Genomic DNA, 12,717 nt, shown 5'->3' with positions numbered 1-12,717 from the left:
AACGTAGTTACACAACCGGAGCGTTTGCACCGTGAGTATATCTGAAGGCATTTTAAAAATCCACGATGAATTCAAATTACCTAATATAGCTGTCTCATGATAGCATATGCACATTTTAATGTTTCCAAGTGAACAATATTGTTCACTTGGAAACATTAAACTGTTGGATTCCAATGAGAAATTCAAATTTACGTGTACAACTTGAATGCAGCATACCGGAACTAACTCAATCTGGATCCAAATAAACATTAAATAAGTTAAGACATATCTTTAACTGTTTAGGACACATTAAATATATCCATCCATGGCATTTATTGAAGTGTTGACAAATCAGAAATTATCTCTTGGTATGTTGCATCTAATCTCGCATTCAAAATAAAGATTGTGTAGATTCCATGTCCTGGCGCATTGTCCTTACAAAGATTAACAAACACTGCTCAATATACTATGTTTAATTTGTAAAAACATCACAAAAGATTGCCATAGTATTTGTGTTGGCCCAGTAGCAGTTGGGTAGCTGGGGCTGCGGTTGACAAGCGTGTGACGTCACTTCAGGCGCGGGTTGGGTTTTTTTTTTTCGTCGTAGAAAGTGCTAGAAGAAGCGAAGCACACCCTCTTCATTTCCAGTATCCATGCGTGCAGTTAAAAAGATCCTAGTGTTTGTTTGTTTTTTCAGTTAATTGCGATATAAACAACGTTATGAATTTTTTACTTTAAGCACCTTTCCTGTTATAATAAAAATACTTTTGTTTTGGTGATGTACGTCGACAATATTTCAGAACTAGTACGACCTCATAAAAACGGCCTCGAAGGCTAAATGATCTGTGATGCCACAAGAGGGCAGCAAAACATTGACGTATGACTGTAATAATTGCGGTTTCAACTGCAAGGTTATATGTCTATATGAATATATTTATTACAGTATAATTTGATCAGCGTGTTTTCAAAATAGGTGTACTTTGGCAACAGCTATTAAATTGTATAGCCACAGGACGTAAGAGGACTTAAAACATTACAAAGTTATTTGCCTTTTGATATACAAAATGTAGTCGTGTCATATGTCTAAGTAAGTTCAATTTATATCGCTTATATAATTCCCGTGTGTGTATAAATAAGTACTGCAGTCATTTCTCTGACCTTTCTCTGTAAAAGTAGCTTAAAACACAGGCTGTACCTACGCAATAGTACACAATTCACCGCGGATGGATATAACTTGCACCAAGTCGCAACCCATGTGTATAAAGATTCCGGTCCATAGAAAGAAGGTCCCTTTCCTTTTTCCTGCAATCCGAGAGCAGAGGGGGACATTTAGCTATTTGCATTATATTCAGGAAAAGTTAACGCAACAAACAAGGTTGGTGTACACCGTTTACCTCGCTTCGTGCATCATCATATTATTTTGTTTGGCGACGTTTTTCGTGCCAGTGTGATGCCAGTCACCAGATTAATGACGGTACCCCGAGCATCCGTTCCCTTATATGTCATATTTCTGTTTTTAAAATCGAATATGCGCGGCATACTGTCATTCAATTATTTTTTGTCGCATTGTCAGAGTGCGTTAGGGATGCGGTGCAGCAGATCATTGTTGGGTCGAGCTTTGGTTACATAAACGCAGGTGTGGTAGTGATGGTCGGTCGGTATTTAGCTTTTATTTGCTTCGTTAGATTAAGAGGAGGTCTTATTATGTTTAAGTATTAAATGGCGACTACTGCTTGTTTGTTTTATCAACCGATTGGGTTAGTCGTCATAAATTGAACATGCATTTATCAATTAGTTCAAGTCTATTGATTCATACGAACACTAACACGATGTTATGGAATAAAAATTGGCCTACGTGTGGCTGTGTGGGTTTGGGTTATTATGCCCGCTCGGTCACATTAACCGCTTAAATAGTGTGCTTTTGGTGAAATGAGGACTTTCTTGTGTATAAATAATGTGTAATTTGTCGTTTTTCTGCATAAGCACGTGCTTGCCGTGAGCCATTGTCCGTGTGTTTGGGCGCCATGTTGGTTAAGGGCTACTTCCGCCATCTGGCGCCCCAAGAGCAACTATGCTAAAGTTTGCGAAACCTTTGAGCGTTGTTGTTGTTTTTTACACATTTTAAGCCTTAATAGAAAGTTTGTATTCTCGCCTAAGACTGGAAGTGTTTGTTTTGGGCATTACTCATAATGCCACCACCCTTGCTGCATATTGAGCCAGGAGCAATTCTGCTATTGCTGAAAATAAACAGAAATAAATTTAACACTGTGTCTTCTTTGTGCAGATGCCTGAAGAAATGCAAGAGATAGAGACCTTTGCCTTCCAGGCAGAGATTGCTCAGTTGATGTCCCTCATCATCAACACCTTCTACTCAAATAAGGAAATCTTCCTGAGGGAATTGATCTCTAATGCCTCTGATGTAAGTCTGACGGGTCTTGAGAGGTCTGTAGAAGTTATCCTTGCATTAATGTTGCCTTTGTAATTATTCAGGCTTTAGACAAAATTCGTTACGAAAGCTTGACTGACCCGACCAAGTTGGACAGCGGCAAGGATTTGAAGATTGACATCATTCCTAACAAAGTCGACCGCACCCTCACCATCATTGACACTGGCATCGGCATGACCAAGGCTGACCTGATCAACAACTTGGGAACTATTGCCAAGTCTGGTACAAAGGCCTTCATGGAGGCCCTGCAGGTAAATAGATTTTAGTATATATGGATAAATATCAGCTAAATTAGCTTGTCATTTGACAGCAAGGATGCACAGGTGGATGATATTGCTGTATTGCAATGTTTAATTCCCACATGCTAATTTTTGGAACTGCAATTTTCTTTCAGGCTGGAGCTGACATCTCTATGATTGGTCAGTTTGGCGTGGGTTTCTACTCTGCCTACCTCGTCGCAGAGAAAGTGGTGGTCATCACCAAACACAATGATGACGAGCAGTACGCCTGGGAGTCCTCCGCCGGCGGCTCCTTCACAGTTGCTATCGACAGTGGTACGAACTGTCACATGCAAGCTTTGGGAACTCAGCTGGCCCGATGCCTGCAGTTGTTTACTTGAACTGGAACTTGGTGCAATTATGATTATGCAACACTTCGCAGGAGAGCCTATTGGCCGTGGAACAAAGATAATCCTGCATTTGAAGGAGGACCAGACAGAGTACATTGAGGAGAAGAGAGTCAAGGAAATTGTGAAGAAGCACTCACAGTTCATTGGCTACCCCATCACTCTCTTTGTAAGTATTACCGGCTGCTATTCTGCATATTGAGCGACGCCACCACTAACCAAAACCGCTAATGTGGCACGTAGGTGGAGAAGGAGCGTGACAAGGAGATAAGTGATGATGAGGCAGAGGACGAGAAAGCGGAGGAGAAGGAAGAGAAAGAGGAAGGTGAAGAAATGCCCAAGATTGAAGATGTTGATGATGAAGAGGAAGATGACTCTAAAGATAAGGACAAGAAGAAGAAAAAGAAGATCAAGGAGAAGTACATTGACCAGGAGGAGCTCAACAAGACCAAGCCCATCTGGACACGAAACCCTGATGACATCACAAACGAGGAGTATGGAGAGTTTTACAAGAGTCTCACCAATGACTGGGAGGATCATTTGGCTGTGAAGGTAATAATGCCACTCCAATTAAGATTTCGCGGGTTGCCTTGGGTGAATCCTGGAGATAATGTGTTCTTTGTCTTCTTCTTGCAGCACTTCTCTGTGGAGGGTCAGCTTGAGTTCCGCGCCTTGCTCTTCATTCCTCGTCGTGCGCCTTTCGACCTCTTTGAGAATAAGAAAAAGAAGAACAACATCAAGCTGTACGTCAGGAGAGTCTTCATCATGGACAACTGTGAAGAGCTCATCCCAGAGTACCTCAGTAAGTTTGCATTTTGGACGAGCATCCGGGGACTGCTGAGCCATTTTGGTTTCTGCAGGGCTGAGGTGTTTTTTTTGTTTTGTTTTTCCCCCAGACTTTGTCCGGGGCGTGGTCGACTCAGAGGACCTGCCCCTCAACATCTCCAGAGAAATGCTGCAACAAAGCAAGATCTTAAAGGTTATCCGTAAGAACATCGTCAAGAAATGTCTTGAGCTCTTTGCTGAACTGGCTGAGGACAAGGAGAACTACAAAAAGTTCTATGAAGGCTTCTCCAAGAACATCAAGGTAACTAGTGAAAGCTGTTGTTCAATTAATAGAAATAGTTTTGGTAGTGGGGTTTTTGACAATTGAAGCCATTTGTTTACAGCTCGGCATCCATGAGGATTCCCAGAACCGCAAGAAGCTGTCAGAGTTGCTCTGCTATCACAGCTCCCAGTCAGGAGATGAGACCACCTCCCTCACAGAATACCTCACCCGCATGAAGGACAACCAGAAGTCTATCTACTACATCACTGGTGACTCTTGAGCTTGGCTTGAAGTTATTTTGAGGCATTGCTTAAAGGTTTGCTTACCTTCAAACAAATTTGTCCTCAAGGTGAGAGCAAGGACCAAGTTGCAAACTCTGCCTTCGTGGAGCGCGTTCGCAAGCGTGGTTTCGAGGTCCTGTACATGACGGAGCCCATCGATGAGTACTGTGTGCAACAGCTGAAGGAGTTTGATGGCAAGAGCCTGGTCTCAGTCACCAAGGAGGGCCTGGAGCTTCCTGAGGATGAGGAGGAGAAGAAAAAGATGGAGGAGGACAAGGCCAAGTTTGAGAACCTCTGTAAGCTCATGAAGGAGATCCTGGACAAGAAAGTGGAGAAGGTAGGCACAGATGAAATCGCAACAAATTGGCCTCAATGCATTTGGTCTTTGCCAATTGTAGTTGTTGTTTACAACACAGGTGCCTTAGTTGAACATTACTTGTGCTTTGGTGAGTCCACCCTCTGGAGTTGGAAGTAGTTCCAAATTGGTTTTGATAACCTAACTTGTGAATGTAAATAGTTCTGAATTGGTTTTGATAACCTAACTTGTGAATGTCACATTGCCTGGCTTGATCTTTTTGTTTTTGAGTGAACATGAAATTGAGCCATTTCCGAGTTGCATGCCACTTACTCTCTTAACTTTGCCATTTTGAAGCCACATGCCTGAAGTGCCATGATTTCCACCTGCCTGCACAGGTGACTGTTTCCAACCGCCTGGTGTCGTCGCCCTGCTGCATCGTGACCAGCACATATGGCTGGACTGCCAACATGGAGAGGATCATGAAGGCCCAGGCCCTCAGGGACAACTCCACCATGGGCTACATGATGGCCAAGAAGCACCTTGAGGTCAACCCTGACCACCCCATCGTAGAGACCCTGCGGCAGAAGGCGGAGGCTGATAAGAACGACAAGGCCGTCAAGGACCTGGTCATCCTGCTGTTTGAGACCGCCCTGCTTTCTTCAGGCTTCTCCCTGGATGACCCCCAGACACACTCCAACCGCATATACAGAATGATCAAACTTGGACTCGGTAAGAGTGTAGAGTGGGAGTTAAATTCTATCCCAAAGCCATTCAAATTTTGAAACTTTGTACAATTGCAATGAATTTGATTCAACTTGAATAATTGGATTATAAAAATGTCTGGTGCTAGAAGCTGACTTCTGATCTCTTTTTGACCCTCAGGTATTGATGACGACGACGTCCCTTCAGAGGAGGCCACTCCCACATCCGTCCCAGATGAGATTCCCCCACTAGAGGGTGACGGTGAAGATGACGCGTCACGCATGGAAGAAGTTGATTAAACACCCACCAGATTTCTATCCATTGGTTCCACGTTTCTATTGTTAATTCTTTAAACTGCAGTAACTTTGAAACAAATTGTCATTCATGTCGTTTTGTGGACCAGTGTTGCTCTTGTTGTAGAGCATTTATCTGCAAGAACCCTCCCTTTACACAGAAGCTTTTAGTTTTTTGGCTGTAAAGTCTTGGCCGTAAAGTCCATGGTGACCGCACATTTTGTTTTATCAAGTACCCTGTTGCACTGAGTTTTAAATGTGGGAGTGAACATGGGAATGGTACATTCCAATATCTGGTCTGAAGGTTTAGGTTAGTTTGGATTATTGGCAATGCTGCATGGAGAAAGAGGACTGACTGTAAGATTCCTTTGCCTGACTATAGGCTTGTCTGTATTCAAGTATTGTTTTGCAAAAAAATAAACATGCAATACTGATTTGCCTTGTCTGGCGTACTTTGTCTGTATTGCAATTATTTCACACTTGTGCGTTCCATTTTTCGAGCCACTAGGTGGCGAACTTTTATAAGCGATAGCAATCGAAACATGGTCTTTTGATTCGTTGGGCTGCATAGAACACCCATCCATCCATCCATTGTGCTGCTTGTCCCCACGGAGTTCGCGGCCGTGCTGGAGCCTAAACAAGTGTGCTCGATTTGGTTCCCCGTGAGGATTTGTTTCCCATGCCGCGGGAGCGAAAAACCGATGCCGTACGGCGTCGTACGACGTCAGCGCTATATTGTTTTCAATAAAAACATGAACACAAAGGAGACCTTATACTTAATTGTGATCATCATTCATCCATTTTCATGATTCAGGTATTTCCTGAATATCCTCCCATATCCTCATGGGGCCGCTGTGTGGGTTTTTCTTAAATGAACACGTTTGACATTGCTATAGTGTCTGCATGTAATTATAATGCACTGTCATTTTAAAGCAAATTAATAAATGCAACAATATTTAAGTTGCTTTGAAAATACCTGAATGAAAATTGATGAATGATGATCACATTTAACTATAAGGTCTCCTTTGTAATATATACTCCTTGCAGCATGAAATGCTCCCCAAAAAGTGGAGCTCCTTTGCATCGAGGTTTATGCACAGAGCTCACGTAATTATATCGTTGCTTTTTGGTGACGTGATTGAGTGTTCCGTCTGTACGACTGGTTATTGAACGCACCTCGCTTCAACGGCAGAACGTGAATGAACTTAAAGAAATAAAATAAGTCAAAGTCAAAGTCAGCTTTATTGTCAATCCCTTCATATGTCAAGACACACAAAGAAACCGAAATTCCGTTTCCTCCATCCCACGGTGACGAGACATACAAGTAGGCGACACAAAACAAAAACAAGAATGCCCAAACCATAAATAACAAATAATAAATAAATAAAATAAAATGAGCGATGAATAAATAACAGACCAATAACCCATTAAATATGAGGGGCAAAACCGAGCTAGTGTGCATACAGCAAGAACAGGACGCTACGCTGAAAGAGGGAGCGAGTTCAGGATCCTAACAGCCTGGAGTACGAAGCTGTTGGAAAGTCTGGTGGTGCGGGAGCGCAGGCTCCTGTACCGCCTCCCAGAGGGCAGAAGTTCAAACAAAGAGTGAGCGGGGTGACTCACATCACTCACAATCTTGGTCGCCTTGCGGGTGAGTTGGGAGGTGTAAATGTCCTTCAAGGAGGGGAGAGAAGCACCAATAGTCTTACTAGCCGTTTTCACTACGCGCTGCAGGGCCTTCAAGTCTTGGTCAGTGCAGCTGCCACCCCAGACAGCAATACAGCTGGAGAGGACGCTCTCAATGGTGCCGCGGTAAAAAGTAGTCATGACGGCCGGAGGAGCCCCCGCTCGCCTGAGTTTCCGAAGGAAGTACAGGCGGCGCTGGGCCTTCTTCGCCAGCGACGCGGTGTTGGTGGACCAGGAGAGATCTTCACTGATGTGCACCCCCAGGAACCTGGCACTGCTCACTCGCTCCACCACAGCACCGTCGATGGTCAGCGGCATCCTTTCTAAAAATTAAAATTGACTGACGCATCGGCATCGGTTTTTCGCTTTCCAAAATCCACGTGCGCGCTCCCCCGGCAGGAGCGGGGGACGCCTTGAACCAGTTACCAGCCAATCGCAGGGCACACAGACTAACAACCAACCTCACTTGCACTCACACCTACGGGCAATTTGGAGTGTTCAATCAGCCGACCATGCATGTTTTTAGGGAAGTGGGAGGAAACCCACGCAGACACAGGGAGGACACAGGTGCATAAAACATATTACGAAAAAGATCGACTTCCCCTTTACATAGCAATTATGTTGGTAGAAGTCTTATGAAATTGACTTGCAGAATTCAACTTATTTTATGATACTAACATTGAAGTTTTTCATTATGGCATTTTTTTAAATGACATGTTCTGTACAACAAATATGCTTGGATACTGCTCATAAAACCTCAACAGGTGGGTGCAGGCTTCTCGTATGGCACCAAAACATTCACCTTTCACCTCATGACTGAGAATTAAACATCCTGTGGAAACATTTGACTGATCATATGCTCTCCACCCACAAATGCGCAAATTTGGTAAGGGGGGGGGGGGGGTTCCTCGGTTTCATGAGTGGGCCGTGTCGCACCTTTTGATGACCTTTTGTAGCCTGTCTCGTCTGGTTGCTGACTGAATGTCTGACTTAAAAGTCTGGAAAAGATGCTTAAAATGCATCTGCTGACTAAAAACAGGTTTCCACAGTCACAAGTGTGATCGTGGACCACTGATCATGTACTCAAGATAGGTTGCTAGACTTTTAAGTCCTTTCATTTCAAAACAGATGTCATCAAGTAACATTTAAACATTTATCTTAATATAATGCATGTTTAGGAACCCCATTCCAAATAATGAAAGATAACACATTTCATATGAATAAGTATTTTATTATTACTTCACTTCCTCCCATACAGAGATCGATCACAGGATGCAGTGTAACAGACATGGTGGATATAAACAACTTTTAAGATATATTAACATGATTTGGAGTCAATGCTGTAACATGATTTAAAAAGAAAATTTCAAAAGTGTCTTAAAACTAATGCTGCACAAAAAAAACTTGCAGCATCTCTTTTTGTCACATCCACAATTGTACCAAATTGTGTGCGTAGATACACTCAAAGATATGTGCAGTTTCATAGTACAAAATACACCAAGGCCACTCGCGTTCCACATGGGAAGGACATCTGGCAACTGTGACAGACCAACGGATGATTTTATGATATTGACCATCTTGTTTCAGTGTTCAGTCAATTCAGGGCAATGTCATAAAGTTTAACTGTTTTTGCCATAAAGCCCACACACACTACTCACAAAAAGTTAGCTTCCAGGTGACATTTCAGGATGAACCTAAAATGTAGTCATAAGCGTTACAGGTAATTTAATTTAACTTACTTTAAAGGGGAAGTTAAGTAAAAAAATATGCTCATTCTAATATGTTCTAAGATAGGGGGTGACTATTTTGCCACTTGCTGTTTGACTGAAAATGACATCACAGTAAGTCCAAGTTAAAATGTCCGCCCCCTGAGTTTTGTTTTTCTTCCCAAATTCTACTTTAACTTTCTGTTCTCTTAAAAAATAAAATACCTATTTTCAATTTAAAAAAAAAAAAAACACCCAAAAGATGAATATCCCTAACTTTTTATGGAGTAGGTTTTTCTCAGCAACTAGCAGTGACCAAACTAGCCACAAATTGTCCTTAAGGGAGAAAAACATCTTGTGAGTGTAACGAGGCAGGTTGTGAAACCGCTTGGAGGCACAAAATAACAAACAAAATAATCCCTTTCAGTACCTAACAGAGATGATAAACAATAGACGTGATTCGTTTTAAAAAAAGGCCCCACCGAAAACGTGGTCTCAGTCCTTAGTTTGGTGCAAACGCTACACCTTCTGCATCATCGGTTGAGCCTGCCGCCGGCCCAACTTCACCCTACTACGGGCGTACACTCGCAAAAATAGAGCCAGGAATACGACGGCCACGCCAAAGACGCCAATCACGGTGACGGCGTGGCCGTAAAGGAAGCAGGAAAGGAGAATGGCGATGGCCTGGCGCAAAGTCATGATGATGGTGAAGACGGCAGCGCCGAACTGGTTGATGGTGTAGAAGATGAAGAGCTGGCCGCATGCCGAGCAAACGGACAGCAGCACGGCGTGGAAGGCGAACTCCGAGTGGCGCGCCATGAACGCCAGCGAGTCGAAGAATGCACCCTGCTCGAGCAGCGAGCCCACCGTCAAGAGGCAAGAGAACAGGTTGACTCCAAACATCATCTGGACGGAGGACATCTTGAACTTGAACAGGTTGTCCTGCCAGTTGGAAGTGAAGCTATCGAAGACGATGTAGCCGCCCAGGATGATCACGCCACTAAAGGTGGTGACGGTGGACGGGTGCTTGCCGGCAGTGCTGGACAACAGAAACATGCTGACGCCAACTGAAATGAGCGCCGCCGTCAGGTACTCCCAGTACTCGTAGCTCTTCTGGGAAATTATCTTACCCATGAGCATAACCGGAATGACCTTGGAGGCCTTGGCCAGGACCTGAGTGGGGAAGCTGATGTACTTGAGTGCCTCGTACTGGCACCAGCTGCTCATGATGTTGGAGAGTGAGGCGAACGAGTACTTGTACATGGGCGTGCCGTGGCGTGGCTGCTTGAACAGCAGGCACCACAACCCCGACACAGTCAGGGCCAAAATCCGGTTCATGAAGACCAAAAACTGAGAATCCTTGAAACGCTCGCCCTCTTCCTCTGGAGTTGAGGCTCCGTAGGATCGGGTCATCACCCTCTCCTGCAGGACCCCCCACGTCAGGTATGACACCTGGCACACCAAAACAGCCCAATGAGTGGATGGCGGGAAGAACTTGGGCTTGACAATGAATCATATCAAAAATAGACAGAACATTTTTCAATTACCCTCTTCAGGGATGCTCGATATAACTTTTTTTCAGACCGCTATTAGTGCGAGTACTCAGTTCTTGAGTAGTCACCAATACCAAGCACCGATACCATTAGTACTTTTGATACAAAGAATTTCTCCCCGAATCAATGAAAGATATTTTTTGAAAAAGACCTTTATATCTCAATGGCACAAAAACTGCATGAAATTAATGGGAAAGAGGCTGATAATTACCTTCCGTTAAAATTTAATCAAACTCCATGAACCAACTTAACTGTTCATTATCATGGTTGCAGTTTGCGATGGCGGATCATTTTGACAAATGTCTAATATTTTACCATAACATTTTAATGCATTTTCCCTGACAGAAAACTTCTTTTGCAGAATTTTCTACAATAAAATCAACATCATTGAATTTAAAATAAAAAAAATGACCAAACTGCTGGTGTGCTCACTCTTAGCTAAATCAAACAATAAAACAATCCTTCCTGTATCTGTGCAAAGAATAATAACTGACTCATTTTTACCTTAGTTACTGTATACAGTCTTGTGTATTTAATGGGCGTATCCTCACCTGAAGTCCGGCTGCACAAAAGATCAAGCTAACGGCCTGTCGCAGCGACGAGCCCGAATCCCCCTCATTCCGGGATGTGACGGACACGTCATCCAACAAGCCCGACTTGGCTTCGGTTCCAAATACACAGGCCTTGATGACCGTAGAGCATAAGCCACTACCTGAAACATACAAGAACCACATGAAATGTCGACTCAAATCGGAGTGGCTTTGCAGCACACCGGTTATAGGGCTTCACCTGTGTCCAAGTAATTGGTGCGCTTGAAGTAGCGGATAAGAAAATAGCCCGGGATAATGATGGTCGAGTATCCCAGCAAGTTGATCAGGAAGCGAAATAGCCACACATCACGCCACCCATCCAATAGTGAGGGATCCTCTTCTTGAGCGGCGACCACAGATGGAAAGAGAAGCAACACTAGCAAAACCCTGGAAGGCAATCACAAAAGAGGGCAAAAATAAAAATGTCAAAACTTATTGTCACGTGTGGGGCAGGATTTGGACCCAGAAGCAGACATGACACTAAAAGTATTTACAAAATACAAACAGAGCAGGATGGGATGCAGAAAACATGGAAGAATACTAGACTTACATTTAACACTGCAATAAAAATAACATTTGTATTCAGTATTTTTCAGTTCAGATGAGTCAAGCACATCAGTGATGACCTGGCTCAATGCACATGAATAAAAAAGGTGTGCTCCTTTGCCTCCGTGGCAGAAGGATCGGATCCAATTCGGAGTGAGGTGGCCGTGTCTGATTCACAGAGCGTCTTTGTGCATGACTGGGCTGTGGCCTGGACTGCCAGGAGCCCACTGCAGCAAAGACCTGGACCTGAACAAGCAGTCAATTGCATGCAGGTCGACTAGGAAGCAGGAATGATCTGTACCTGTTTAACCTGGTGTTCAGGTCTGTGGGACCTAATTGCATAAAATTATTCAAAATTCAAGCGCCAGCACATTGAATTATTCAATATCAATAATTAAAATACTTCACATTGTTTTTACTGTCACTTCATCAGAAGCAAATAGCCTTCGCAATTAACTTAACATCGTTGCAAATGGGACATGTATGACGACAATGACAACGAAAGTTACTAAAAGGCCAAATAAATGTATAATTAGCTTGTAAACGAAGACGGACTTGGGCTAAACTTCGCTTTGTGACCATTACCTTTGTGCAAAAGATGACATCTTCCTCCTGTGTGGCCCGACAACTGGCACAGCGCCGACACACTCAAACGCTGAAACGGAGCATAAATTAGGAACGTCTGGAAGACGCAAATGACCAAAGAGGGTTTGTTTTCTCTGCCTTTAGCCTGCTAGCTTCAATTTATGGTTGAAGGCTGCAAGCCGATGTGTTGACTCGCACAGAAAAAGAACGCTTCTCGTCCGGACACCACAGGTTGCGGATGAAACTACGTGTACCTAGCGCCTCCTGTCGTCGCGGAGGAGTTATTGGAAGGTTGCTGTTCGAGGTGACGTCAGATTTAACGTCCATCCGGGGTGTGGCGGGCGTGCTGTAGTGTTGGCTCGTGAGTGAACGATTCGTT

The 12,717-nt window shown here is 43.7% G+C and overlaps 2 protein-coding genes across 2 annotated transcripts; one reads left to right on the top strand and one right to left on the bottom strand.

The window, feature by feature from the left end:
* The first annotated feature begins 1,200 nt into the window (after positions 1–1,200).
* Positions 1,201–6,106, top strand: hsp90ab1 (heat shock protein 90, alpha (cytosolic), class B member 1). Its single transcript, XM_037244584.1, has 12 exons — positions 1,201–1,354; positions 2,264–2,398; positions 2,470–2,676; positions 2,820–2,979; positions 3,086–3,219; positions 3,294–3,602; positions 3,687–3,852; positions 3,947–4,137; positions 4,220–4,367; positions 4,448–4,716; positions 5,073–5,406; positions 5,560–6,106. Exons 2-12 carry the CDS (start codon positions 2,264–2,266, stop codon positions 5,676–5,678), a joined length of 2,172 nt encoding a protein of 723 aa, XP_037100479.1. The 5' UTR covers positions 1,201–1,354; the 3' UTR covers positions 5,679–6,106.
* A 2,462-nt stretch (positions 6,107–8,568) lies between these two features.
* Positions 8,569–12,622, bottom strand: slc35b2 (solute carrier family 35 member B2). The gene is made up of 4 exons (XM_037244586.1): positions 12,339–12,622; positions 11,407–11,594; positions 11,169–11,329; positions 8,569–10,516 (listed from the first exon to the last, which is right to left on the bottom strand). Exons 1-4 carry the CDS (start codon positions 12,356–12,358, stop codon positions 9,584–9,586), a joined length of 1,302 nt encoding a protein of 433 aa, XP_037100481.1. The 5' UTR covers positions 12,359–12,622; the 3' UTR covers positions 8,569–9,583.
* Positions 12,623–12,717: the final 95 nt, after the last annotated feature.

Source organism: Syngnathus acus, chromosome 24 (genome assembly GCF_901709675.1).
Source record: "Syngnathus acus chromosome 24, fSynAcu1.2, whole genome shotgun sequence".
Classification (NCBI taxonomy): Eukaryota; Metazoa; Chordata; class Actinopteri; order Syngnathiformes; family Syngnathidae; genus Syngnathus; species Syngnathus acus.
This window is presented reverse-complemented; position numbering and strand designations above follow the sequence as displayed.

Coding starts and splice junctions, on each gene's coding strand:
- hsp90ab1 (XM_037244584.1), top strand. CDS start 2,264: ATGCCTGAAGAAATGCAAGAGATAGAGACCTTTGCCTTCCAGGCAGAG. Junction 2,399..2,469: donor TGATCTCTAATGCCTCTGAT/GTAAGTCTGACG, acceptor GTAATTATTCAG/GCTTTAGACAAAATTCGTTA. Junction 4,368..4,447: donor GTCTATCTACTACATCACTG/GTGACTCTTGAG, acceptor TTTGTCCTCAAG/GTGAGAGCAAGGACCAAGTT.
- slc35b2 (XM_037244586.1), bottom strand. CDS start 12,358: ATGTCATCTTTTGCACAAAG. Junction 11,330..11,406: donor CACCAATTACTTGGACACAG/GTGAAGCCCTAT, acceptor TGTATGTTTCAG/GTAGTGGCTTATGCTCTACG. Junction 10,517..11,168: donor TTTGTGCAGCCGGACTTCAG/GTGAGGATACGC, acceptor TTGGTGTGCCAG/GTGTCATACCTGACGTGGGG.